The sequence below is a fragment of the Procambarus clarkii genome, chromosome 94 (assembly GCF_040958095.1).
Source record: "Procambarus clarkii isolate CNS0578487 chromosome 94, FALCON_Pclarkii_2.0, whole genome shotgun sequence".
NCBI lineage: Eukaryota > Metazoa > Arthropoda > Malacostraca > Decapoda > Cambaridae > Procambarus > Procambarus clarkii.
Genome location: NC_091243.1, coordinates 13,237,411 through 13,264,572, shown reverse-complemented (window position 1 = coordinate 13,264,572; position 27,162 = coordinate 13,237,411). Strand labels below are relative to the sequence as shown.

At 38.2% G+C, this 27,162-nt stretch overlaps 1 protein-coding gene across 3 annotated transcripts; it reads left to right on the top strand.

The window, feature by feature from the left end:
* The first annotated feature begins 6,627 nt into the window (after positions 1-6,627).
* Positions 6,628-10,781, top strand: LOC123747204 (bone morphogenetic protein 8A). 3 transcript variants are annotated; one of them, XM_045729240.2, is made up of 5 exons: positions 6,628-6,773; positions 7,009-7,162; positions 7,338-7,477; positions 8,154-8,541; positions 9,816-10,781. In XM_045729240.2, the coding sequence occupies exons 1-5, from the start codon at positions 6,771-6,773 to the stop codon at positions 10,211-10,213; spliced, it is 1,083 nt and encodes a 360-aa protein (XP_045585196.2). In that variant the 5' UTR covers positions 6,628-6,770; the 3' UTR covers positions 10,214-10,781. The 3 variants fall into 3 exon arrangements, with proteins under 3 accessions (XP_045585196.2, XP_045585195.2, XP_045585197.2); XM_045729239.2 differs by having other exon boundaries at positions 6,642-6,902; positions 9,816-10,778; XM_045729241.2 differs by having other exon boundaries at positions 6,680-6,793; positions 9,816-10,780.
* Positions 10,782-27,162: the final 16,381 nt, after the last annotated feature.

Below are 27,162 nucleotides of genomic sequence, written 5' to 3'. Positions count from 1 at the left end.
AAAAAGGTAACTGCAGATTACCTATTGGCCCCATACGAGGCAGCTCCTATTTATAACCACCCAATCCCACTCATATACATGTCCAACTCACGTTTGAAACCATCAAGAGACCCCCACCTCCACCAAGTTACGCGGTAATTGGTTCCACAAATCAACAACCGTTACCGAACCAGTTGTTACCCAAATCTTTCCTACATCTAAACTTATCCAATCTATACCCATTGTTTCGTGTTGATAAATTTAAAACCCTATTAATATCCCCTTTGTTAAGCCCATCATCCACTTGTAAACCTCTATCATGTCTCCCCCCAACTCTTCGCCTTTCCAGTGAATGCAATTTAAGCTTTGTTAATCTTTCTTCACATGTTTCTAATTTGGGGGATTAACTTTGTCATCCTACGCTGGATGTGTTCAAGTGAATTTATATCCATTCTATAGTACGGCGACCAAAACTGAACTGCATAATCTAAATGGGGCCTAACCAGAGCAAGATATAGCTGAAGAACACCAGGTGTCTTGTTACTAATACTTCGATTAATAACTCCCAGTGCCTTATTTGCCTTATTACGAACATTTATACATTGATTTTTTGGTTTTAAATTCTTACTAATCATAACTCCCAGATCCCTTTCGCAATCTCAATACCATCTAGCTCGTATTTAGTAACTCTATCATCATTACCTAGCCTCAAAACCTTACATTTGTCAGCATCAAACTGCATCTGCCAATCTTCTGACCATTTCAAAACCTAGCCTCAAAACCTTACATTTGTCAGCATCAAACTGCATCTGCCAATCTTCTGACCATTTCAAAACCTTATATAGATCGTCTTGAAGTAATAGTGAGTCTTTTTCTGTGTTTATTTTCCTCCCGATTTTTGTGTCATCAGCAAATTTGCAAATATTGCTGCTCAAACCTGAATCTAAATCATTTATATGTATTATAAACAACAGAGTTCCCAGGACAGAGCCTTGAGGCACTCCACTTACAACATTTTCCCACTCTAACTTAACCCCATTTACACAAACTCTTTGTTTCCTTTAACATACATATCAAGTCTTTCATAGCACATAATTGACTCAGGAATATAATCCTGAAGTTTGTTTAGCTAAGCAAGTTACAGCTTTGATACGCCAGTTACAGAGTTTGTAAACATACATCAACAGTCTATTAATAGTTTTTAGCAAACAAGCAGCTGTAATCCTAAGAGTCCCAAACACAATGAGTGATATAATTCGTTTAATTCCTTATTTTGGATCCCATTCCCATCTTGTGGTAGGTGGCAGATGAGTTCCAGTGACAAATAATGGATCCAAGAATTGGACTACGACTATTTAAATGAATATGGAATTTAAGTTTGTGGTAAGCTAGTTACATATAATTGTACTTGATTATAATGCACCCAACACCTATCCAGTGGCGGCAGTGGAAAAGTTTACAATCACTTGCATGCACTATCCACAGTAGTCACACTTGGCGTACCTGGCTAAGATTTCTGGTAGTACATCATTTAGAAAGAAAACTTACACATTTCTTCAATATTTGTGATCAAAGAAATAAAAGAGTTACTTTTAATTTCTTGAATTTTTAAACAATCAATTACATAGGGATGTTATATGTAGGAAATGAAACTTACCCTCAATCTCCATCTCGTAAGCGAAATTCAGCACGGATTTTCGCTTGGAAGTTTCCTTAAATTGCAAAAAGTTTTTCATGTCAACAACATATCTATAGTAAGCGACGCCTAGGTGCAAGCCAACAAAAATGTTGTCCTAAATGGTACCGATTTAAAAATAGCAAATAGAGGGGACATGGAGGGAAACCCTGGGAACGGGCTACGGAAAACCCGTAGCCCTGGAACTATCTGGAGGTGATTTCGCGGCTTAGCGTCCTTGCGGCCCGGTCCGCGACCATGCCTCCTTTTTGTTACACATCCCCGGGATGCAGCCCGTAGCAGCTGTCTAACTCCCAGGTACCTATTTACCCGTAGCAGCTGTCTAACTCCCAGGTACCTATTTACCCGTAGCAGCTGTCTAACTCCCAGGTACCTATTTACCCGTAGCAGCTGTCTAACTCCCAGGTACCTATTTACTAAGTGAACAGAGGCATCAGGGTGAAAGAAACCCTACTCATTTGTTTCCACCTTTACTGGGGATCAAACCCGGAACCTCAGGACTACAAATTCCGAGCACTGTCCACTCAGCTGTCAGGCCTCTCAAAGCACCGCCCCGGGCTACGGTACTTTTTTGGTACACAGTTCGAAAAGCTGCCTAAGTATGGGTTCTAGGATGTCAAACTGGATCCCGATGAACAGGGTTAGTAGTTAATTGATCGATATCAAGATGCAGCTGACGCCAAATTTTGACCATGAGGGAACTATAAAAGGCATTCAACTACACGTGACAGGCATCCTGATAACCACTTTTGTCTTCGCAGCCCGGCCTCATCATCAAAGGCTAAGTGTTCGTTAATCCATCTGCCAAACTCCTGTTTATGAATGAAAAAAGATTTACACACGAATCACAACTGATGACGTTCGAACACTGCTTCTCTGACGACCATTGTTCGAATCGCAACTCTGTAAATGCTTCACCCACGTACTACAAATACATACAATCACCAACAGAACTTAAACATTGAACCTAACATATGTCTTACTATACATAAAACTGTAATATATAATAATATTAATATATAAATGAGAACAAACTTACAATTAGTACACAATACCTTAAAATTTATAAATGTGTTTTGGGGGACCTACAGCTTTAACACAACCCATCCTCAGGCCAGGCTCGTTACAGGAGAAACTGACCTACTCCTCCCCTCCCCAGACACATTCATCAATTTTACAGCCCATCCTCAGACCAAGTTCATTCCATCTAGCGGTCGACCCCAGACACATTCATCAATTTTAACATGCTATTCATTAAAAATAGGAATTTTCTCATATATAAACTAATATTAGGCGGCCTGACATCCTAGTGGAAGGCGCTCGGGGTTCGTAATCTTAAGGGTCCGGGTTCGATCCCCGGTGCAAACAAATGGGCAGTTTCTTTCACCTTGATGCACCTGTTCACCTAGCAGAAAATAAGTACCTGGGAGTTAGACAGCTGCTTCCTGGGGATGTGTGAAAAATAGGATTAAGAACTTGCCCGAAACGCTATGCGTGTTAGTGACTGTACAAGAATATAAGAACTCTTGTATAAATAAATTTAAATATTGTTATATATTAGCATATTTAGGCATTGGATAGGTTGGATGCATAGGTTCTGTCAGCGATTATTTGAATTTGTAGTACCTGGGTGAAGCATTTACAGCGTTTTAGTTCGAACAAAATTTGTCCACTTGTTCCAGAAGTGTTCGGACGTCATCAGTTGTGAGTCGTGTGTAAACCGTTTTCATTCATAAACAGGGGATTTGGCGGGTGCATGGAATGGATTTGGGGTCTTTGTTTAGAGGACGGACTGGGCTGTTTACAGCGTTGTGGTTCGAACAAAAGTCATCAGCGAAGCACTGGTTCCGGAAGTGTTGGGACGTCAGAAGTTGAGTCGTGCGTAAACCGTTTTACATTCATAAACAGGGGGGGTTTGGTGAGTGTATGGAATGGACTTTGGGCTTTGTTGATGAGGACGGGCTGTGCAAAGAGAAAACGTGAATGAAGTACTGTTAGAGATAAGTTAGAGCATCATCAGTTGTGAGTCTGTGTATAAAGTGTTTTTCATTCATAAATGAAGACTTAGCACGCATTGCCGACACAACCAAACACCTAACATATACTATACCTCTCAATAAAAATTATAATATAACCTAATACTAATTTTTATACGAGAATACATTATTTGTGGTAAAATAGTACGTTAAAATTGACAAATAAGTCTTTGGGATCAGGCGAAGCTTGGACGAGCACAGCCTGAGGACGAGTTGTTTCCATTCATTAACAAGGGGACGGTTGCTGGATTCCAGCTACTTGGAAAAAAGTTCCAAGTAGCACGTATTATGGTTAGCACGTAGTGTACTTATCTGGCACAGGAGCTGGGCTGTAACTGGCGTAATGTTGTTTTAGATTCAGCTACTCAAAAAAAAAAAGTTCCAAGTAGCACGAGTTATGGTTAGCCTGTAGTGTACTTACCTGGCACAGGAGCTGGGCTGTAACTGGCGGAATGTTGTTGTTTTAGAATCAGCTACTCAAAAAAAAAAAAAATCTAAGTAGCACGGGTTATGGTTAGCCTGTAGTGTACTTACCTGGCACAGGAGCTGGGCTGTAACTGGCGGAATGTTGCTGTTTTAGATTCAGCTACTCAATAAAAAAATCCAAGTAGCACGGATTATGGTTAGCAGGTAGTGTGCTTACCTGGCACAGGAGCTGGGCTGTAACTGGCGGAATGTTGCTGTTTTAGATTCAGCTACTCAATAAAAAAATCCAAGTAGCACGGATTATGGTTAGCAGGTAGTGTGCTTACCTGGCACAGGAGCTGGGCTGTAACTGGCGTAATGTTGTTTTAGATTCAGCTACTCGAAAAAAAAAGTTCCAAGTAGCACGGGTGATGGTTAGCCTGTAGTGTACTTACCTGGCACAGGAGCTGGGCTGTAACTGGCGGAATTTAGTTGTTTTAGATTCAGCTACTCTGAACAAAAAGTTCCAAGTAGCACGGGCTATGGTTAACCCGTACTATACTTACCTGGCACAGGAACTGGACTGTAACTGACGGAATAAGAACAAATGTAACTGCAGAAGGCCTATTGGCCCATACAAGGCAACTCCTATTTATAACCACTCAATCCTACTCATATACATGTCCAACCCACAACAACATGTACAAGACTGTTGTTGTTGTTGACTAGGAGTCACAATAACGTGGCTGAAATATGGTGTCCAAACCACACTAAAAACTGAAGAGACGACAACGTTTCGGTCCATTCCTGGACCGTTGTTGTTGTTTTAGATTCAGCTACTCGGAACAAAAAGTTCCAAGTAGTACGGGCTATGGTGAGCCCGTAGTGTACTTATCTGGCACAGGAGCTGGGCTGTAACTGACAAAATGTTGTTGTTTTAGATTCAGCTACTCAGAACAAAAGTTCCAAGTAGCACGGGCTATGGTGAGCTCTTAGTGGACTTACCTGGCACAGGAGTGGGGACGTAACTGGCGAAAGCTGGGTACAAGCTTTATAAATTGACCAGGTAGTGAGGCGGGGATTTTTATAGAATCCCGTCGGGGAGCTGCCACAGAGGACGATGATCAGGTGGATTTAGACCCAGTGGGTGTACTGCTGTTACTGTCCAGACCCATGAGGTATTGCGTGCATGATGCTACTGATGGGTGTGAATGTTGCAACCCATCCTCCTGTTTAGACAGAGCCTATTGTAACGATCGTCAATAGCCAGAATTCGTACTTTCTTAGCTTTTTAGATAGTAGTATACTGACTAGTAAGAACTTTTTTTGAATAAAGCTAAAACACAAACTTAAATATTCCTAGGCCTAGTATAGTACACATATATACTATATTAGGCCTCAGATATCGTGTATTAGGCCAAGTGAGGTTAGGATAGGTTAGTTTAGTTTATCAATGGAACGCAAGTAAAAAATAGTTTTCCGGTTTGTCTAACTCGATAGTTCAGTTCTAATTTCGTTGTACGACGGTATACTATAGTCCTCATCGTTACTATAAGTACTACCAAAACAGGAGGATGGGCTGCAATGTTGCTACTGATGGGTGTGAATGTGGCTACTGATGGACGTGTAAAAAAGTTAAAAATATTATAAACATTGTTGACTAAATATATATACAAATATACCAACATTACTTCTTTATTTACTGAACATATTATTCACATATATGTTAGCACGACAAAACTGTGAAAATGAATTTTAAAATGTTTATATAGCAAACGAGATGAGTGCCCTTTGATCCTTAAAATGTTAGTTATGTTTACACCTGCATTAGTGAACCATGCCTTGTGGCTGCGTCTTGCTCATGTAACACACTTTTTCTTAATGAAAATATTAAACAGTGTGACTATTTTTGTAAGCCCTTTATCTTTCGAGGTATACTATGTACTTTAGTATTTCTTAATTCTGATAGAGCCACTACAGTTACAACACAGAGAGGCTATTACTCGCTCTTCTTTCTAGGTGGTAACGTACGTCTGGCTGCTGGGAGCCCCATATTAAGTCATATACATTATTCTCTGGACGCTGGCGGCTCCCTGACGCCAGGGTGAGTCACACGCTTCTGCAGGAGTTCTTCACCTAATGTTTACTGGCGCTGGGACCCGTGGAAAGCGAAGAAAGGCGGTGAATCACCATCTCCGTATTTGGTGGCTTTGGCTGGATGTCAGATATGTAAAGTACACGATGAGGAGCAGGTTTACGACCATAAGCCAGTAGAATGGTAACGACCAACATAATGTTGTAACAAATGTCATTCGTAGGGGGCCTGCACCACGTTTAGCAATAAGTCTCGACACCCTTCGACCTATCGCTCTATAGCGCGGTCCAAAGATCTGGTTGGGATTCCCACGACAGGAAGCCGCCTTAGCAGCGCTGGTAAGTCCTGGGTCCGGTGAGGCCACCGGCCATAAGTGGCACCAGCGACGGGTCGTGGCGTCAGGCGGCCCCGCCCCCCGGCTCCAAGTCACGGCCCCCGCAGCTACAACTTGCGTAAATAGCCGGTGATAGCGAGGCGGCGTGCATACCTGCCTCATCTGCCGCCACGGGCACATTCAACTTCATCAGAGATCTCCGGAGACCTCCCTATTGTGGCCAAGATGGTGTTTACTGAGACAGCTTTGTTAGTCATAATTGCGGGGTTTGTTGCTTCTCTGCCTCCACTAAGAGTTCCATTTTCTACTCCCAAGTTGTCAGAGGACCGCCAAGTAGCACCAGCAGAGCTCCTGAAGGTGCGCTATAGTTCATAATATTTATGTGTGTGAAGTGACGAGAGCAACACTCACCCTCACCAGTGTATAACAACTCTTCTTATGAATGGAGTTTTCTTCCCCGCAGGCATTTGGTATGTCTGAGCCTGGAGTGCGCAGATGGTATAATGAGCCACCACAGTACATGCTTGACCTCTATAATGAAGTAGCAGACTCCAGCGGACTTACGCGCCTCCCTGGGCCCTATGGCGCCACAATCGTCAGAGCCTTCTCAGAGAAAGGTCAGACATGGATTATAAAACGAAATAGACGTAAATTGTTGAAATAAGTTTGCTTGCATTACCGTAAATAAACAATACCTCACACGTACATTGAAGTATACACACAACATGAAGCTTGTATTATATATCACCCAATATATTTCGAGCACTCATACACGTCAATGTTGCAACGCAGATAGAAGCCGAGACTCGCTCTTCTCGTTTTCCGTGACCGGACTTGGGGCAAATGAGCACGTGTTGGAAGTCGAGTTTCACGTTCATTACTCACGGCTTCCAAAGGCAGAGAGGCACTTACTGGAAGATAACATTTACATGGTTTGTATCACTATTACTGAGGTTTGCACTGCCTTGCATATTATATATATATATATATATATATATATATATATATATATATATATATATATATATATATATATATATATATATATATTATATATATATATATATTATATATATATATATATTATATATATATATAAAATATATATATATATAAAATATATATATATAATATATATATATAAAATATATATATATATAAAATATATATATATATAAAATATATATATATATAAAATATATATATATATAAAATATATATATATATATAAAATATATATATATAAAATATATATATATATAAAATATATATATAAAATATATATATATATATATATATATATATATATATATATATTATAATATATATATAATATATATTATATATATATTATAATATATATATGTAATATATATATTATAATATATATATATATATATATATATGTAATATATATATATATATATATATATATATATGTATATATATATATATGTAATATATACATATATATAACTACTGATTTCCACAAGAATGTATTGTAATTATAATGAATGTAACCGACAGCTGGAAGAGAGCAGTAGCTCTGAGAAACTCTCGTATGCTTTGTGTTAAATATATTATTTATGCATTTGTTTTTGTCCTTAGATGGAAGTTGAGAGGGTGAGTGAGATGGGCTCCCAGGCACTGGTGAAAGAACACGTGGCAGCACACAGTAGTGGATGGCGAGTTTTTAAAGTGGGTGGTGATGTGGTGAACCGCGATTTTGGTAGTGGTTTAGATGAGTCCAGTGGTGGTATAGTGGGTGCCAGTGGTGGTGTGGTGGACCCAAGTGGTGGTGTGGTGGGCCCTAGTGCGACGAGTGACCAAGACCAGATAAGAGTGACCCTTCAAGTGACAGCAACAACCTTGGCGGGACATCCCTTGCCACTCACGCTGCACCATGGATCCCATGGAACGCACCAACCTCTGCTTGTCCTCTTCACTTCCCACCCTGACGGCAACAACACGATTACAACACCACTTCCTATCCCAGGTAAAGGTTCTGCATTACAGTCGGTAATATATATGATATTACAGATTCAATATAATCTGGTGGTCATTCACGACATAGTTACGTTACTATAAGTATTTGAATTTTAGAAGGTTGAGATGGTTAAATTTGAATAAATTCTTAATTTTCTTTTATAATGTTCTTATCTTCATCTTATGTTCTCGAATATTCGCATGCTTTTAATATTTTGAACCTTCTGTCAATGCTGACTTTAAGAGTTAGTAGTTTTTCATGATACTCAATTAGTTGTCCTTACTTATGCCCAGTCAGTTGTCTTCATGTCCAATTAGCTGTCTTTCTTGGTCCCCAGTTAGTTGTCTTAAATGATGCCCAGTTAGGTGTACTTCATGATGCCCAATTAGTTGTCCTTACTGATGCCTAGTTCCATGATGCCCAATTAGTTGTACTTACTGATGCCCAGTTAGTTGTCTCATGTCCAATTAGCTCAGTTAATTGTCTTACATGATGCCTAGTGAGTTGTCTTACATGATGCCCAGTTACATTTCCTGTCTTATATCATAAGCAAAGCATATCCCACTTCCATTTTGTTTATCGTTTTAAATGGGAATTAAAATTCAAACCTTTTCTGCAAGTTAATATTCATGCTCTCTCACCCACATATGTATGTACTCACCCAGTACTCTGCTTGCAGGGGGGTTGAGCTCTGGCTCTTTGGTCCCGCGTCTCAACTGTCAATCAACTGGTGTACAGATTTCTGAGCCTATTGGGCGCTATCATATTTACATTTGAAACTGTGTATAAAGTCTACCTCCACCACCTCACTGCTTTTATGTGGGCAGTGATACATATATATTGTTTATATTATTTATATATATATATATATATATATATATATATATATATATATATATATATATATATATATATATATATATAAAAGCATACGTATATGTGCTTCCTTGTGACCACTGTTGTCTTAATCTTCTCCCACGGTTACTGTGCATTACCACGTGTAACCATTTGGTCTTGCTGCCTCCCTACTCCCTCTCTTCCCCTTCCCGTCCGTGCCTACACCGGGTTCCATACATCTGACCGACCTTGCTTGCATTTTCTCATTTGCTACTGAAGAAGGCTGGCTCGAAAGGGCTTTAGCATTCCTACACCTTTCAATGTGGTTATTTGCGGCATTAATGTGATCAGTGACAGAAAAAAGGAGAGTTGTAATATTTTGTCACACTTTTATTAATATAGCACAAGCATGCAGTTAGTATATACTAACCCTGTTATTCCAACAGAGGTGAGGAAAACATTCGAGAGCCCCTCAGCCAACCGCGTCCGCCGCTCGCTGGATGAAGACCGCGTCCCTCGTATTCCCTCTGGGTGTGAGCGGAGAGACATGTACGTGGATTTTGACGCCATCGGCTGGTCGTCATGGATCGTGTACCCCAAGAGTTACAATGCATATCAATGCACCGGGCAGTGTAGTTTTCCACTAGGCCAAAATCTTAATCCGACTAATCACGCCACAGTACAAAGCATTATTCACCACAGCGGCGAGTTTCCTGAGGTCCAGCGGCCCTGTTGCGTCCCGTCGGCATATGGTAATCTTTCTCTCCTCTTCTACGATGCCGAAGAAAATGTTGTCCTTAAGCAGTATAATCAGATGGTTGCCATGCAATGTGGATGTCATTAGTCACTCACTCTATGGTCTTATTACCAGTGTGTACTGGAATTCTGGAGTCCTGTTAAGCATGGACGCAAAGTATACAATGAAAAGAAACATTAAATATCCGTCTGAAGCAGGATATCGTCTTATACTATAATGCTGTGATATCTCAACCACGGCGACGTATTCAACGATAAGGTTTATTTGTAAAATTAAACTACAGTGAGCATTAGCAAAAAACACATAAAAATGCCTGATATTTTACTAAATATTTTGTGCATTATGTCAAACACCTATCATCTAGATCAGTTGACAGATTTTGCGCAAAATAGCAGGTTGATTCAATTTATTTATTTGTATTTTTTGCTATATTTTATGACGTTAAATATATTATATTATAAATTATCCGAATAAGACATTAAAATTTAAACTATAAATATATTTACCATATAAAAAGTAACGAACACAACATACTTAAAAATTTATATTCACTATGGTATGTAAAAGTGCAATAATGCCGAAAGTTGTATACGCGCACGCACGCACACAATAAATAAATGGTTTATTTATATATATATATATATATATATATATATATATATATATATATATATATATATATATATATATATATGCGTGTGTGTGTGTGTGTCACGAAAATACTGATCCAAGTATGTGGAAAATCCACATGTGAAAAATAGAGAATGCTTAACGCGTTTTCGGCTACATCGCCTTCATCAGAGCAAAGTAGAATGAAGGATTCTACTACTTTTATTCTACTTTGCTCCGATGTAGCCGAAAACGCGTTAAACATTCTCTATTATTCACATGTGCTTTTTTCCGCATATAAATATATATATATATATATATATATATATATATATATATATATATATATATATATATATATATATATATATATATATATATATATATATATATATGTGTGTGTGTGTGTGTGATTATCACGAAAATGAACACGTGATTAAAAATGTGACAGTGTTAGACCACAGAGGAAAATTGAAACAGGAATTTCCTCAAGTTCTTTCATATATTAATACAGACTCCTTCTGAAGATGTATTAATATACGAAAGTACTTAAGGAAATTCCTGTTTCAATTTTCCCCCGTGGTCTGACACTTTCATATTATATATATGAATATATAATCATATATCAGCGGTATATATATATATATATATATATATATATATATACTATATATATATATATATATATATATACTATATATATATATACTATATATATATATACTATATATATATATACTATATATATATATATACTATATATATATATATATATATAGTATATATATATATATATATATATGTGTCGTGCCTGGTGGCCAGAACGCACTTCTCAGCCTATTATGCAGGGCCCGATTTGCCTGATGAGCCAGGTTTTCATGAATTAATTGTTTTTCTACTACCTAACCTCTATATATATATATATATATATATATATATATATATATATATATATATATATATATATATATATATATATATATATATATATACCTAGTCGCCAGAACGCACTTCTCGGCCTACTATAGAAGGAACGATTTGCCTAAAAAGCAGAGTGATTTTCTTTATTTTCAATAAATTGTTCCCAATTAGTTTATTTGAATTATTATTATTATATTATATTAAGAACATAAATTATTGACTTAATTTTGTTAGTTTAGGTTAGGTTAAGATAGGTTAGGTTAGGTAGGGTTGGTTAGGTTTGGTCGTATATCTACGTTAGTTTTAACTCAAATTTAAACAAAATTAACTCATACATAATGAAATGGATAGCTTTATCATATTATAAGAAAACAACATTGAAAAATATACAAGTTCAGGATAACTTGGCTTATTAGGCAAATCGGGCCTTGCATAATAGGCCGAGTACGACGTTCTGGCTACTAGGTATAACATAAATAAATATATATATATATATATATATATATATATATATATATATATATATATATATATATATATATATATATATATATATATATATATTATATATATATATATATATATATATATATATATTATATATATATATATATTATATATATATATATATATATATATTATATATATATATATATATATATATATATATATATATATATATATATATATATATATATATATATATATATATTCAAATGCAAAATAAATGTGTGTAATAATTACGTAAGTGTAATTACAGGAGCTACGCTCGTGGTGTCCCGTCTTCCCAGTACTCTTTGTCGTATAGTGCCTTGAAACCACAGATGGTTTTGGCCTCTATCACCTTCTTACTTAACTTGTTCCAACCCTCTACACCACTCTGTTTGCAAAGGAAATATTTCTAATATTTTTTTCAGCACCTTTGTTTTCTTAGCTAGAATCTGTATCCTTTTTTTCGTGAAGTTGCTGGTTTCAAGAATTCTTCTTATCAATTTGGTCGATTCCTGTTAGTATTTTGTAAGTAATGATCATGTCACATTTTTCATCTATCTTCTAATTTTGGCATGTTTAACACCTCGTCTCTCCACGTAACTTTTGCTTTTCAGTTCCGGAAGACATTTTGTAGCATGCCACTGCACGTGTGTTTAAATTACATAAGTGTAATTACCTAAATGTAGTTACAGGATGAGAGTTACGTTCGTGGTGTCCTGTCTTCCCAGTACGCTTTGTCGTATAACGCTTTGAAACTACTGATAGTTTTGGCCTCTACCACCTTCTCACTTAGCTTGGTCAAACCTAACTTGTGAGTGTGTGTGTGTGTGTGTCCACTCAATCATTTGAGGGTCAAAACCTGGGCCGCCGAGGTGGAAGCCCGCTACTATACATTTAATTAATTTAGTTCTCAGCGTTAGACTGGAATTTACTTTTCCTTTAAGCTCAAATATTTGCAACTGGAACAAACCCTTTCTGAAGGATTAAGCGGTCTGTATAAACAAGTCACATACAGCTAATGCTTTGAAGCTTAAATGTTACTTATTACAAATAGCTTCTATAAGTTATAATAAAGCTTGTGATAAATTGTGGCAACACTCATGGATAGCGATGGTGTAGCTTAATTTCGGTTCCAGCATTCTTGTGGTATTCATAGTCTCTCGTGGACCTTGTTAAGAATAGTTTAGTGAGACCTTAAACGTTGTAGTTGCGACTCACTGTAGCACTACTCTTCCCCCCCCTCCCCCTTGGACCAGTTATACACCTTGCGCTTAAACTATAAACACTCCGCAACATACAGGCAACTGCTCAGAAACTATCAAATAGTTTGCATACTCAGATTGTATATATTGTTTTTTACATAATGTACTCTGCTTGTCATAAACTTCACCATTAATATCAATATAGTACAAAACTGGCATCAGTGTATGATATAATATGATTGAATTCTACCCAACATTGCAACTTTCTCCTCTTATTTGTATGTGTACAATCTAACTTATTTCCCGTCAGTGTATCAATGTTTTCTTAATAAATAACTATGGTCCTGTTTCCTTCACTGTGTCAATTTTGTATTTACTAAAGTGGGTCTGTTTTCCTTCACTCGACCTGGATTGTACCTTGAAGGGGTTCTGGGAGTTCTACTACTCCCCAAGCCCAGCCCGAGGCCAGGCTTGACTTGTGAGAGCTTGGTTCACCAGGCTGTTGCTTGGAGCGGCCCACATATCCACTACAGCCCGGTTGGTCTGTCAGTGTTGTTTTACTAAAATGGTCCTATTTTTATGTATTGGCATATAGAGCGTAATGTAATTAGAACTATATCATCATAGGATAATTTTGTACTGTGATACTAGCTTTTTTAAATAAAGTTTGAACTTCAAGTACTCTTGCAATGCATTTTCATTGTGTAGTATTATCTGAAAAGGTAACTTCCCAATAAGCTTTTTAGTCCGACCTTGTATATTTGTAACCGACTCTTACAAACAAGCTCTGAAATTTCTAAGTCCCAAGCAAACCTTACAATTTTCTATTTTTAGACAATTTATTGAGATAAAAAATTGCGAATGGCAAATTAATTCTTTATGGATCTGTCTGTCCGTTGCTTGTATTGACAAGGCTCTGGAGAAGTACAGCTGCCTGTCACAACCACAGAATGAGAAAGAGGAAGGAATATCTTTCATTTGATGCAATATTTATGAAGAAAATGCATCCGACGGCAAGCCGGTCAAGATATGGTCATTCTTACTAATGACCATATCTTATTAAGTTGCTGCTTTCAACACTGCTGCTGCAACCTGTCTGCATCATATTTCATCACTACGCCAATAACTTCATTAAAATTGCCAACATTTATAATTGATTTAGTTTTACACAAATCAACTGCACTATTAATTTACGTTAGAAAAACATAGTAAACATAGCTTAATGCTCATCATTATAATAAAACACAATTTATAACAAAATGTTGCAATACCCATTATAACAAGAGCCCCAGTTTAATAAAGGTGATTCAAACAATAATAATTGTTATCAAAAACTTAAAGTCATCTACCTTGTATACTGAGACACGTGACATTCTTCCTTCAGTTTTACTTTACCACACAACACGTTTACTGCTGTAAACAAAATAAGAAATAAATTGAGTAAGATATTACTTGCAATTTAAGTTGTCACATAAATATTGGAAAAGAAAAGAAAACCAATAAGATAATAAAAAATTATGAAAGATATGATTTTTCACAGACCAAATATAACTTAAATTTATAAATGAAAAAACTCATTTGGGGAAAAGAGATGACTTGAGCCGGGGTTCCAGTGCTTCCCAGCCTTAACACACTCTACCACGATAAGACGAGCTACGTTTGAAATTAAGTTGCCATTCTACGCTTGCAATAAAGATAGCGCATTTACACATGGCCTGAGCCCCGGTGTAAGAAACGGGTATCTACAGGTGTAGAAACATTCATACCTACCGCAGTGCACAAACATTTATGTAAATAGTGTTTTATATATACAGTGTCCAGGGCGATATTTGTAAGAAAATGGGAAACAAGTGTATAATCATACATACTCAATACAGTGTATAAATGTTTATGTATACATATATATATATATATATATATATATATGGTGTGAAGGACAAACTTAAAATAGACGGCAGAAGGACATGCGGGACAGGACATACATCTTTAAGAGACAGCAGCACTCTTAAGTCCTGTGCGGGTCGAGGGTATCCGGGTGACCCGCGATAATGGCGAGGTGGGGGTCATGTCCCCTTAAAGTATTAGAGGGCAATTGTGAGGGGGCCGGATGTGACTACATCTGTGATCGTGTACTGGTAAAGCATTAAGAAAATGTTATGAGGGAGCTGACTGTGGCACCAAAGGCAAAAGTTCATAGTCAGCAGCTGTGATAACCAGCGTATGTCACTGACGTCATGTATGGCCTGTTCAGGCAGTTGATGCTCCAAGGATCAACTCGGAGCATCAACTCCACAATTTCGGTATTTCTGTAGTTAACGTTTTTTCCTATATATATACATATGTATATATGTATATATATATATATATATATATATATATATATATATAAGAACTTTATAGTGGTTTAGCCTTAGAGGTTGATATTAAGAAACTGAGAAGATTGCGGATGTCGTGTACCCGCTGACTCAAACACAGCCTTATAATGCTGGAATGCTCTAGGGATTATCTGAGGAGATAGCCCGCCTCGTCTTGTCAGTGATCACCAGCTCTAACAAGCCAAAAAGTAATGTTCAATATTAGTAGTCTGCTGATTTTTGAAAAATAAGCATTTTAAATAATAACATATGCACATTTTTATTTGCACTGTATATTCTGCATAGTTTTAGCAAAACAAAAACAAATTAAATTAGTTAGATTGTGTGTGAGACACACCACAATGGCATCTGACCGACGCCAGTCATGTGTAGGGTGAATTTACTGTAAATATTTAGTTAATTGTTTTAATTAAGTAAATTTATAAAAAAAAATGTGTACGTGTGCTGTAGTTTAGATGCAGGAAAGCGAAGCTACTGACGTACTAAATCTTTCGAGAAAATAAGTTTAAATTCGCACATTAATCCTGGTAAGGAATCTTTTGATGACTTGTAAAAGTTTATGGAACGACTTTTCGTACCAGGTGATAAGATCCTAACCAATTTGCGTTTTTCTGTTGGTGTATTACGAAGCCAATGCCATGAGGTTCAGAGTTATTGTTTTTGTGTAATGGTGAATGCGGATATTCAGTCCTCAGCAAGATGGACGACAGCCACCTGCTTTTTATGTACATTTACAAAATAATTTAGTCACGAGTTTCTTTTATGATGCTACTTAATTGCAAATACAAAAATATTAGTTCTATGACCTGTTTCTTATATAACAACAGCGTGTATTCTTGGACCTCTCATAATATGTTAATGTAAACTTTGCTAACAAGCTATAAAGAATATTATTAAAAAAAATCCTGTCTGTAGAAAGGTTTCCTTCTACAGTAGTAGTAGTAGTTTCAAATTAGTTTCTAAAATCTGAAGTAGCAATACAAAACAGATCCCAGGCGAAGACGCATTTGGAATTGCCTCTTAAGTAGAAACTTATTTGCTGCTTTAAATAAGTTTTAACCAGGAATTATATATATATATTAACGACTGCATATATTAACAACAAAGCTTCACTTGTATTACATCGGATACACAATAATTCACAAGAGTTATTGAAGGCATAATCGACACGATAAAGGATATCCTAGTTGTAGGCTTTTATACATTACTTTAATTAGCATATATATGTTTTTGTCTGTTGGGTCTCGTAATGAAATCCCCTAGACAGCTGTTAATATGCAAATTAGGACATCAAGTATAGAGTGAGGCACGCAGGTAGAATGTATTATTGGCAAGTCTTCCGCGAGCAACCTTGGCGACCCATGCCCCTTGGGATTCCCTAAACAATGTGGCGTCCGGCAGGATGGGCAGCCTCACCTTCCCTGTTGTGTCCGCCTCCTGAAGACCGCCATGTTGCTTTCAGATTATATTATCTTCAGTTTAAGATGGTACAAGACATTTGTTTGTGTTCAGTACCACACAGTATTGTCCTTGTCATGCGCAAAAATTTCTAACTTTGGACCTTGCGAGCTAAATTCAGGTAGAAACAACAGCAAAAATAACGTTTCTCGAGACTATTATTGTTTTATTTACCTATACCCTGGAAAACTGATGTAGTCGATTGTGTTGTTTGTTGAGATTTCTCTGGTGATGGTCTGGTTGTGAGAAGAGATTATATGTTCCTTGATGGAGCCCCTGTTGCTTATAGAATGTTAATCGCCTGGAAAGAGAAACTGTAGAAACTTCTCTTCTCACAACCAGACCATCACCAGAGAAATCTTAACAAGCAACACAGAAATCATTGATAAATACAGCGATAGCAGGAGACTCGACATCAGCGAGGCACTACACATCAAAAAGTTAACACCAGCAATCAACAGCCAATTAATGTACAACTATATTTTACCCACTTCAAAACCCCGAACCAACATAGAAGCAAGAGAAGGTATGGGCCAATAGGCCTTTTGCAGTTCCATTCTTATGTTTTCATACCCAATTTATACCCATTGATTCGTGTTCTGTCATAGCTTTGTCTCCTCACCCAAAACTTTTGTGTAACTAATATATATATATATATATATATATATATATATATATATATATATATATATATATATATATATATCGTACCTAGTAGCCAGAACGCACTTCTCAGCCTACTATGCAAGGCCCGATTTGCCTAATAAGCCAAGTTTTCATGTATTAATTGTTTTTCGACTACCTAACCTAACCTAACTTTTTCGGCTACCTAACCTAACCTAACCTATAAAGATAGGTTAGGTAGGGTTGGTTAGGTTCGGTCATATATCTACGTTAATTTTAACTCCAATAAAAAAAATTGACCTCATACATAATGAAATAGGTAGCTTCATCATTTCATAAGAAAAAAATGAGAAAATATATTAATTCAGGAAAACTTGGCCTATTAGGCAAATCGGGCCTTGCATAGTAGGCCGAGAAGTGCGTTCTGGCTACTAGGTACGACATATATATATGTCGTACCTAGTAGCCAGAACGCACTTCTCAGCCTACTATGCAAGGCCCAATTTGCCTAATAAGCCAAGTTTTCATGAATTAATGGTTTTTCGACTACCTAACCTACCTAACCTAACTTTTTCGGCTACCTAACCTAACCTAACCTATAAAGATAGGTTAGGTTAGGTTAGGTAGGGTTGGTTAGGTTCGGTCATATATCTACGTTAATTTTAACTCCAATAAAATAAAAATTACCTCATACATAATGAAATGGGTAGCTTTATCATTTCATAAGAAAAAAATTCGAGAAAATATATTAATTCAGGAAAACTTGGCTTATTAGGCAAATCGAGCCTTGCATAGTAGGCCCAGAAGTGCGTTCTGGCTACTAGGTACGACATATATATATATATATATATATATATATATATATATATATATATATGTCGTACCTAGTAGCCAGAATGCACTTCTCGGCCTACTATTCAAGGCCCGATTTGCCTAATAAGCCAAGTTTTCCTGAATTAATATATTTTCTCTAATTTTTTTCTTATGAAATGATAAAGCTACCCATTTCATTATGTGTGAGGTAAATTTTTTGTATTGGAGTTAAAATTAACGTAGATATATGACCGAACCTAACCAACCCTACCTAACCTAACCTAACCTATCTTTATAGGTTAGGTTAGATTAGGTAGCAGAAAAAGTTAGGTTAGGTTAGGTAGGTTAGGTTGCCAAAAAAATATTAATTCATGAAAACTTGGCTTATTAGGCAAATCAGGCCTTGCATAGTAGGCTGAGAAGTGCGTTCTGGCAACTAGGTACGACATATATATATATATATATATATATATATATATATATATATATATATATATATATATATATATATATATATATATATATATATATATATATATAATATATATATATATATCGACATATATATATATATATCGACATATATATATATATGTCGATATATATATATATTATATATATATATATATATATATATATATATATATATATATATATATATATATATATATATATATATATATATTTATATAGCTCTATTGATCCTATGCTAAAGTTCCTATTGAAACTGCAAACTAAGAGTTGTTATCCTACATCAGCTCATCTGAAGGTTGTCCCTAGATTATCCTTTTTGACGACCTTTTTATTTATTATTCATTACTAATAAACTAAAAAAATAATACTAAGTAACAGTTAAGTAGGGAATAGTATGAACTAGGAGCAAACTGTGTGCTGAAGCGTACATCTGATCAGTTGTCTGTGTCTGTCTGTCTGTTGCTTCATTGAACACAAGTAATTTACATATATCTATTAAGTAAAATATTCATGACATTGAATTATTAAGAAAGCATGTAGTTTTCCTAAGCCAAGGTGTTAAGATTATAAAGAATGTCAAAGGGAGCCAAGTATGCGAACGAATTTAGCTAAAGTGCGCATGACCAGGATTAAATCACTTGGGAGTTTGACCTGATATGTCATCACTTCATCAACACTGCCTTCATCACTGCTAACTTCCACACCCTCCCAGGCGCACCCGCACCCTTCCCCTCCCTAAGGAACCCACCTTCTCCCTAGCACGCCCACTGCCACCCTGCACTTCCCTCTACGTCATCGCCCACCACCCACTGGATGCTGCCTCCAAAACCTTCTCGCAAAGGACTTAATAAATGTTTATGGCCGGGCTGGATGTCGAGCCCAGCTATACAACATGCTCCAGACTCACTTATATGTCTTAACATCAACCACGTCATATTTGCTTCTGCTCTCAATATTTTTACGCGCGTAAGTTAAGTTAAATCAAATCAAATGTTTACTCAGGTACAAGTGCATACATACAAGATGAGTTACAAACATAATGTTGGATTTAAACCCGAAAGCTATGTATTGCCTGATTCATAAAGATTAAGCCACCCAAGAGGTGGCACGGGCATGAATAGCCCGTTGAAGTATTGCCTGAAACGTTTTGCATAATAGTGGCTTCAATAGTACGTGTAACTTCTGTTCCTACAATTGTTCTCTTATGTTCTTTGTACACACATTCTTTTGAATAAAACATTATTATTATAATTTTTATTATTATTATTATTGAGAAAATCCGTAGGAGCCGTGATGTGGGTTTGAACCTCTGCGGTGGGTGTGCGCACGCGCTAGCGATTATTATTATTATAAACCTTTGGCTTTAAAGAAAAATAGAGCTTAAGCCTAACGCATGTGTTAATACATTATCCTTCAGTGCTAACAAAGTTCGATACTATTTGCGTGGGGTTGTTGGCTGGCAAGATGGATATTGTTTTATAGGTGTTGAATGCTGTTATTTTCTTTACTCTCATCTCAATTGCACGTCACTTATTAAAGGTGACTTGTTTCTTACTTTTGTCACGAGAAGTGAACGTTGCTTTCCGGTCATATGAAGCAGTTCAGATCTAGTTGAAGTTTACTGGAAACACATTTTCTCTCATTAACCATTCATTTACAAGTTGCTGAAGCAATTGTATGATTTGGTTGTCAACCTCTTACCAAAACGAGTTCTATAATTTTACGTAAACGGGGTGTTATATTGGAAATTGTTGTGACTGAGCAAAGGAAACATCTGTCATCACATGTGACACCTTTTGTTTTGTAGTGTATGATTCCAGGAAGAGTTAAGAGAAGCTCGGTAGCGAAGGCAGGGGGGGTTATCTTGAGATGATTTCGGGGCTTTAGTGTCACCGCGGCCCGGTCCTCGACCAGGCCTCCACCCCCAGGAAGCAGCCCGTGACAGCTGGCTAACACCCAGGTACCTATTTTACTGCTAGGTAACAGGGCATAGGGTGAAAGAAACTCTGCCCATTGTTTCTCGCCGGCGCCCGGGATCGAACCCGAGACCACAGGATCACAAGTCCAGTGTGCTGTCCGCTCGGCCGACCGGCTCCCTAAATCCCTCCCACTCCCGGGGTGGGTGGAGATGCCCTGTATAATATACACGCACCAGCCGGAAACTGTATAATATACACACACCAGCCGGAGACTATAATATACACATACCAGCCATATCTCATGCCGGAGACTCTGCATGTAAGCCATTGAGTCAGGAACATTTTGCTTCTCACTAGATGCGTGCTCCTGTTTTGGACTTTATCTGACAACTATATATTGGATGTATATAAGAATTTGAAATATGTGAAGAGTACTCCACGATAAATCTACCTTGTGAGTTGTTTAGTGTTCAATACCCCATAGCGTGTAAAAGTGCGATCTCCTAGACGCATACATGCAAATTTCGTATTACATTTAACTGCTACATATTTGACATGTAAAGGTCAGACTTTTATCAATTTAGAATTCTAGTATATTTATTGATTATATAAATATTTTCTCGTCCACCCTTATGATTTAGTGGTAGATTTGATGTCTCTGAAATGACCTTCATTTGAGTTACTTTTTCGATAACAGCAAGCACGTAATTTCAGAAAGAAGGTGCCAAACTTGGAAAACTATTTAGCATCGTCGTCACAAAACAAAACAAAATTCCTGAACAGCATTCCCAATACGAGACTAGAAAGTCATAAAACGAACGATGTTAAAAGAATCAGATTCACCGAGAATTTTGTCCCTCATCGAGGGACAAATGACTCAAAGGAATATTGGGAAGGTATGATTTGCGATCATTCTGAAAATTAGGGCAGTCTAGGAGGGAACTCCTGACTGTGCCTGTGGTCATATCGTAACATAGCCGGTGGCAGGAGGAGGGCAATGGGGAAATTTCATAGTTAATAATGAGCAGTTTGTTAGTCATAATAGCTAACCATCTATTTCTCCAACGATGCAGAATGCGTTAAGAATGACAAGTAAGAAATAAGCTTCTGGCAGATGGAACAGACATGAACGACACATTTAGCAGTGGCGTCTCCGAAGTCATGAGAAATAGCTGAAAAGGCATGAAAAATATATGTTCTGAGTTAATAAAACTGCATAAAGCTTCGCCGTAAATATATTCGTGTGTAGGAGGAAGACGGCACATTAGGTTTGCTCAGGAAAAATAAGAAGGTAAGCTAACACTATTAGCAGGGTTGGACTCATCCGTAAACAGAGCAACAGCTTGTGAATGACAGTGAAAAGGCGTTTTATGATTGTGGGGAAGGGGTTATAAGTGTTCTCCGTGTAAGTCTTCACCATACTGGTTAGGGCTATGCAATATTTAACAAGGTAGGCTGGGAACAATACGAGGAGGACATATTACAGACTTGCACACAAAGAGAAGCCTACAAGCAGGCAATCCGTGCAGTAAAAGATTGCAAAGGTGAGTAAACAGGGCTTTCAATAGGAGGATGGTGGTCAAAGTATATTATACATGTGAATGGAGACCTAATAGTGAACGTGCCGGTCTTGTAACGATTGAGCCCAGGTTTCTACATATGAACTGCGCTGGGAAGAACAAAAGCCTCCCAAGTTGAGACAAGGCCTGTATGATGCAAAGTGTTAAAGCGACACAGGAAAGTTGGAATACAGGTACCGTAGTCCCTATATTATATATATATATATATATATATATATATATATATATATATATATATATATATATATATATATATATATATATATATATGTTTCATTGAATATGACCGCATATTCTGTATTTATTATTTTCTGGTTTAGGGCTTCTATCCCTCTATTTTCTTAGCATCAGGGCTTAATTGAAATAGGAGTTCTCCAAAACTCATTTTCGTACTTTTAAGGTGAAGAAAAGAAGTGATTTACTATAGAGTGTATTACACTTATTTGTATAATTTGCACGACGTTTCGAACCTCCATGGTTCATTCTCAAGTGAACAGATCTTACAATACTAGTTGATTTTATACCCGCATTAGGTCAGGTGATAATACAATGAAGGTGAAAACATGGGGGGATACATAAGCGGATTAAGGCGTCCCTGTACATACCAGTTGCGTTGCTCCTGGCAGTATGGGTTCGAGTCACTTCTGGGGTGTGAGTTTTCAGTTGTATATAGTCCTGGGGACCATTCAGGCTTGTTTGCATTTGTGTTCCTCACGTGCGCCCCAAAGAATGAGGTGATTTGATAAAATGCTATGCCCAAGATTACCATCCGAGTGCCGGCGGGGAAGTGGTTCAAATAGCTTCGGCTATCACTTCCTTATGTCCGGTCGTGATGGTCAAGCGGATTAAGGCGTCCCTGTACATACCAGTTGCGTTGCTCCTGGCAGTATGGGTTCGAGTCACTTCTGGGGTGTGAGTTTTCAGTTGTATATAGTCCTGGGGACCATTCAGGCTTGTTTGCATTTGTGTTCCTCACGTGTGCCCCAAAGAATGAGGTGATTTGATAAAATGCTATGCCCAAGATTACCATCCGAGTGCCGGCGGGGAAGTGGTTCAAATATCTTCGGCTATCACTTCCTTATGTCCGGTCGTGATGGTCAAGCGGATTAAGGCGTCCCTGTACATACCAGTTGCGTTGCTCCTGGCAGTATGGGTTCGAGTCACTTCTGGGGTGTGAGTTTTCAGTTGTATATAGTCCTGGGGACCATTCAGGCTTGTTTGCATTTGTGTTCCTCACGTGTGCCCCAAAGAATGAGGTGATTTGATAAAATGCTATGCCCAAGATTACCATCCGAGTGCCGGCGGGGAAGTGGTTCAAATAGCTTCGGCTATCACTTCCTTATGTCCGGTCGTGATGGTCAAGCGGATTAAGGCGTCCCTGTACATACCAGTTGCGTTGCTCCTGGCAGTATGGGTTCGAGTCACTTCTGGGGTGTGAGTTTTCAGTTGTATATAGTCCTGGGGACCATTCAGGCTTGATGCATTTGTGTTCCTCACGTGTGCCCCAAAGAATGAGGTGATTTGATAAAATGCTATGCCCAAGATTACCATCCGAGTGCCGGCGGGGAAGTGGTTCAAATAGCTTCGGCTATCACTTCCTTATGTCCGGTCGTGATGGTCAAGCGGATTAAGGCGTCCTTGTACATACCAGTTGCGTTGCTCCTGGCAGTATGGGTTCGAGTCACTTCTGGGGTGTGAGTTTTCAGTTGTATATAGTCCTGGGGACCATTCAGGCTTGTTTGCATTTGTGTTCCTCACGTGTGCCCCAAAGAATGAGGTGATTTGATAAAATGCTATGCCCAAGATTACCATCCGAGTGCCGGCGGGGAAGTGGTTCAAATAGCTTCGGCTATCACTTCCTTATGTCCGGTCGTGATGGTCAAGCGGATTAAGGCGTCCCTGTACATACCAGTTGTGTTGCTCCTGGCAGTATGGGTTCGAGTCACTTCTGGGGTGTGAGTTTTCAGTTGTATATAGTCCTGGGGACCATTCAGGCTTGTTTGCATTTGTGTTCCTCACGTGTGCCCCAAAGAATGAGGTGATTTGATAAAATGCTATGCCCAAGATTACCATCCGAGTGCCGGCGAGGAAGTGGTTCAAATAGCTTCGGCTATCACTTCCTTATGTCCGGTCGTGATGGTCAAGCGGATTAAGGCGTCCCTGTACATACCAGTTGCGTTGCTCCTGGCAGTATGGGTTCGAGTCACTTCTGGGGTGTGAGTTTTCAGTTGTATATAGTCCTGGGGACCATTCAGGCTTGTTTGCATTTGTGTTCCTCACGTGTGCCCCAAAGAATGAGGTGATTTGATAAAATGCTATGCCCAAGATTACCATCCGAGTGCCGGCGGGGAAGTGGTTCAAATAGCTTCGGCTATCACTTCCTTATGTCCGGTCGTGATGGTCAAGCGGATTAAGGCGTCCCTGTACATACCAGTTGCGTTGCTCCTGGCAGTATGGGTTCGAGTCACTTCTGGGGTGTGAGTTTTCAGTTGTGTATAGTCCTGGGGACCATTCAGGCTTGTTTGCATTTGTGTTCCTCACGTGTGCCCCAAAGAATGAGGTGATTTGATAAAATGCTATGCCCAAGATTACCATCCGGGTGTCGGCGGGGAAGTGGTTCAAATAGCTTCGGCTATCACTTCCTTATGTCCGGTCGTGATGGTCAAGCGGATTAAGGCGTCCCTGTACATACCAGTTGCGTTGCTCCTGGCAGTATGGGTTCGAGTCACTTCTGGGGTGTGAGTTTTCAGCTATATATATATATATATATATATATATATATATATATATATATATATATATATATATATATATATATATTATATTATATTATATATATATTATATATATATATATATTAGTATATTTTGGTAGCAGTCTTTCCTGTAGACATATATTATTAAATATGACCGAAAAAGTAAGATTAATAATTCTAACACGAATTTTCTCAATCTTTCGTACATTTCTTTTCACTGTTGGAGGTAATTCAAAAATCAATTCTCCAAAATTCATTTTTATTTCTAGTCTGACGCGACACTTGAGCGCGTTTCGTAAAACTTATTACATTTTCAAAGACTTTACACTTACACAACTGAATAGAACTTACATATCTCCGATTTGTTTATATCTACATTTGAGTGAGGTGGATGGGGTGAGGTGGTATTTAATAGGGTATTAATTTCATCAACACAAGACAGAACACGAAACAATGGGTATTGAAATGGAAGTGATTGTAGAAAGCCTATTGGTCCATATTTCTTGATGCTTCTATATTGGAGCGGAGTCTTGAGGTGGGTAGAATATAGTTGTGCATTAATTGGCTGTTGATTGCTGGTGTTGACTTCTTAATGTGCAGTGCCTCGCAAACGTCAAACCGTCTGCTATCGCTGTATCTATCGATGATTTCTGTGTTGTTTACTAGGATTTCTCTGGCGATGGTTTGGTTGTGGGAAGAGATTATATGTTCCTTAATGGAGCCCTGTTGCTTATGCATCGTTAAACGCCTAGAAAGAGATGTTGTTGTCTTGCCTATATACTGGTTTTTTTGGAGCTTACGGTCCCCAAGTGGGCATTTGAAGGCATAGACGACGTTGGTCTCTTTTAAAGCGTTCTGCTTTGTGTCTGGAGAGTTTCTCATGAGTAGGCTGGCCGTTTTTCTGGTTTTATAGTAAATCGTCAGTTGTATCCTCTGATTTTTGTCTGTAGGGATAACGTTTCTATTAATATCTTTCAGGACCCTTTCCTCCATTTTATGAGCTGTGGAAAAGAAGTTCCTGTAAAATAGTCTAATAGGGGGGTATAGGTGTTGTGTTAGTTGTCTCTTCAGAGGTTGCATGGCGTTTCACTTTCCTTCTTATGATGTCTTCGACGAAACCATTGGAGAAGCCGTTGTTGACTAGGACCTGCCTTACCCTACAGAGTTCTTCGTCGACTTGCTGCCATTCTGAGCTGTGGCTGAGAGCACGGTCGACATATGCGTTAACAACACTCCTCTTGTACCTGTCTGGGCAGTCGCTGTTGGCATTTAGGCACATTCCTATGTTCGTTTCCTTAGTGTAGACTGCAGTGTGGAAACCTCCGCTCTTTTCCATGACTGTTACATCTAGAAAGGGCAGCTTCCCATCCTTTTCCATCTCGTAAGTGAAACGCAGCACGGAACTCTGCTCAAATGCCTCCTTCAGCTCCTGCAGATGTCTGACATCAGGTACCTGTGTAAAAATGTCGTCAACATACCTGCAGTATATGGCCGGTTTCAAGTTCATGTCGACTAAGACTTTTTGCTCGATGGTACCCATGTAGAAGTTTGCAAACAGGACACCTAGGGAAGAACCCATGGCGACCCCATCTACTTGCTTATACATGTGCCCATCCGGGCTCAAGAAGGGTGCCTCTTTAGTACAAGCTTGGAGTAGTTTCCTCAGAATATTTTCTGGTATGTCAAGAGGAGTACAGGCTGGATCACGATACACTCTGTCGGCTATCATCCCGATTGTCTCGTCCACAAGTACGTTGGTAAACAGCGATTCTACGTCCAACGAGGCTCTTATCCCTGTGGCCCGTGTGCCCTGC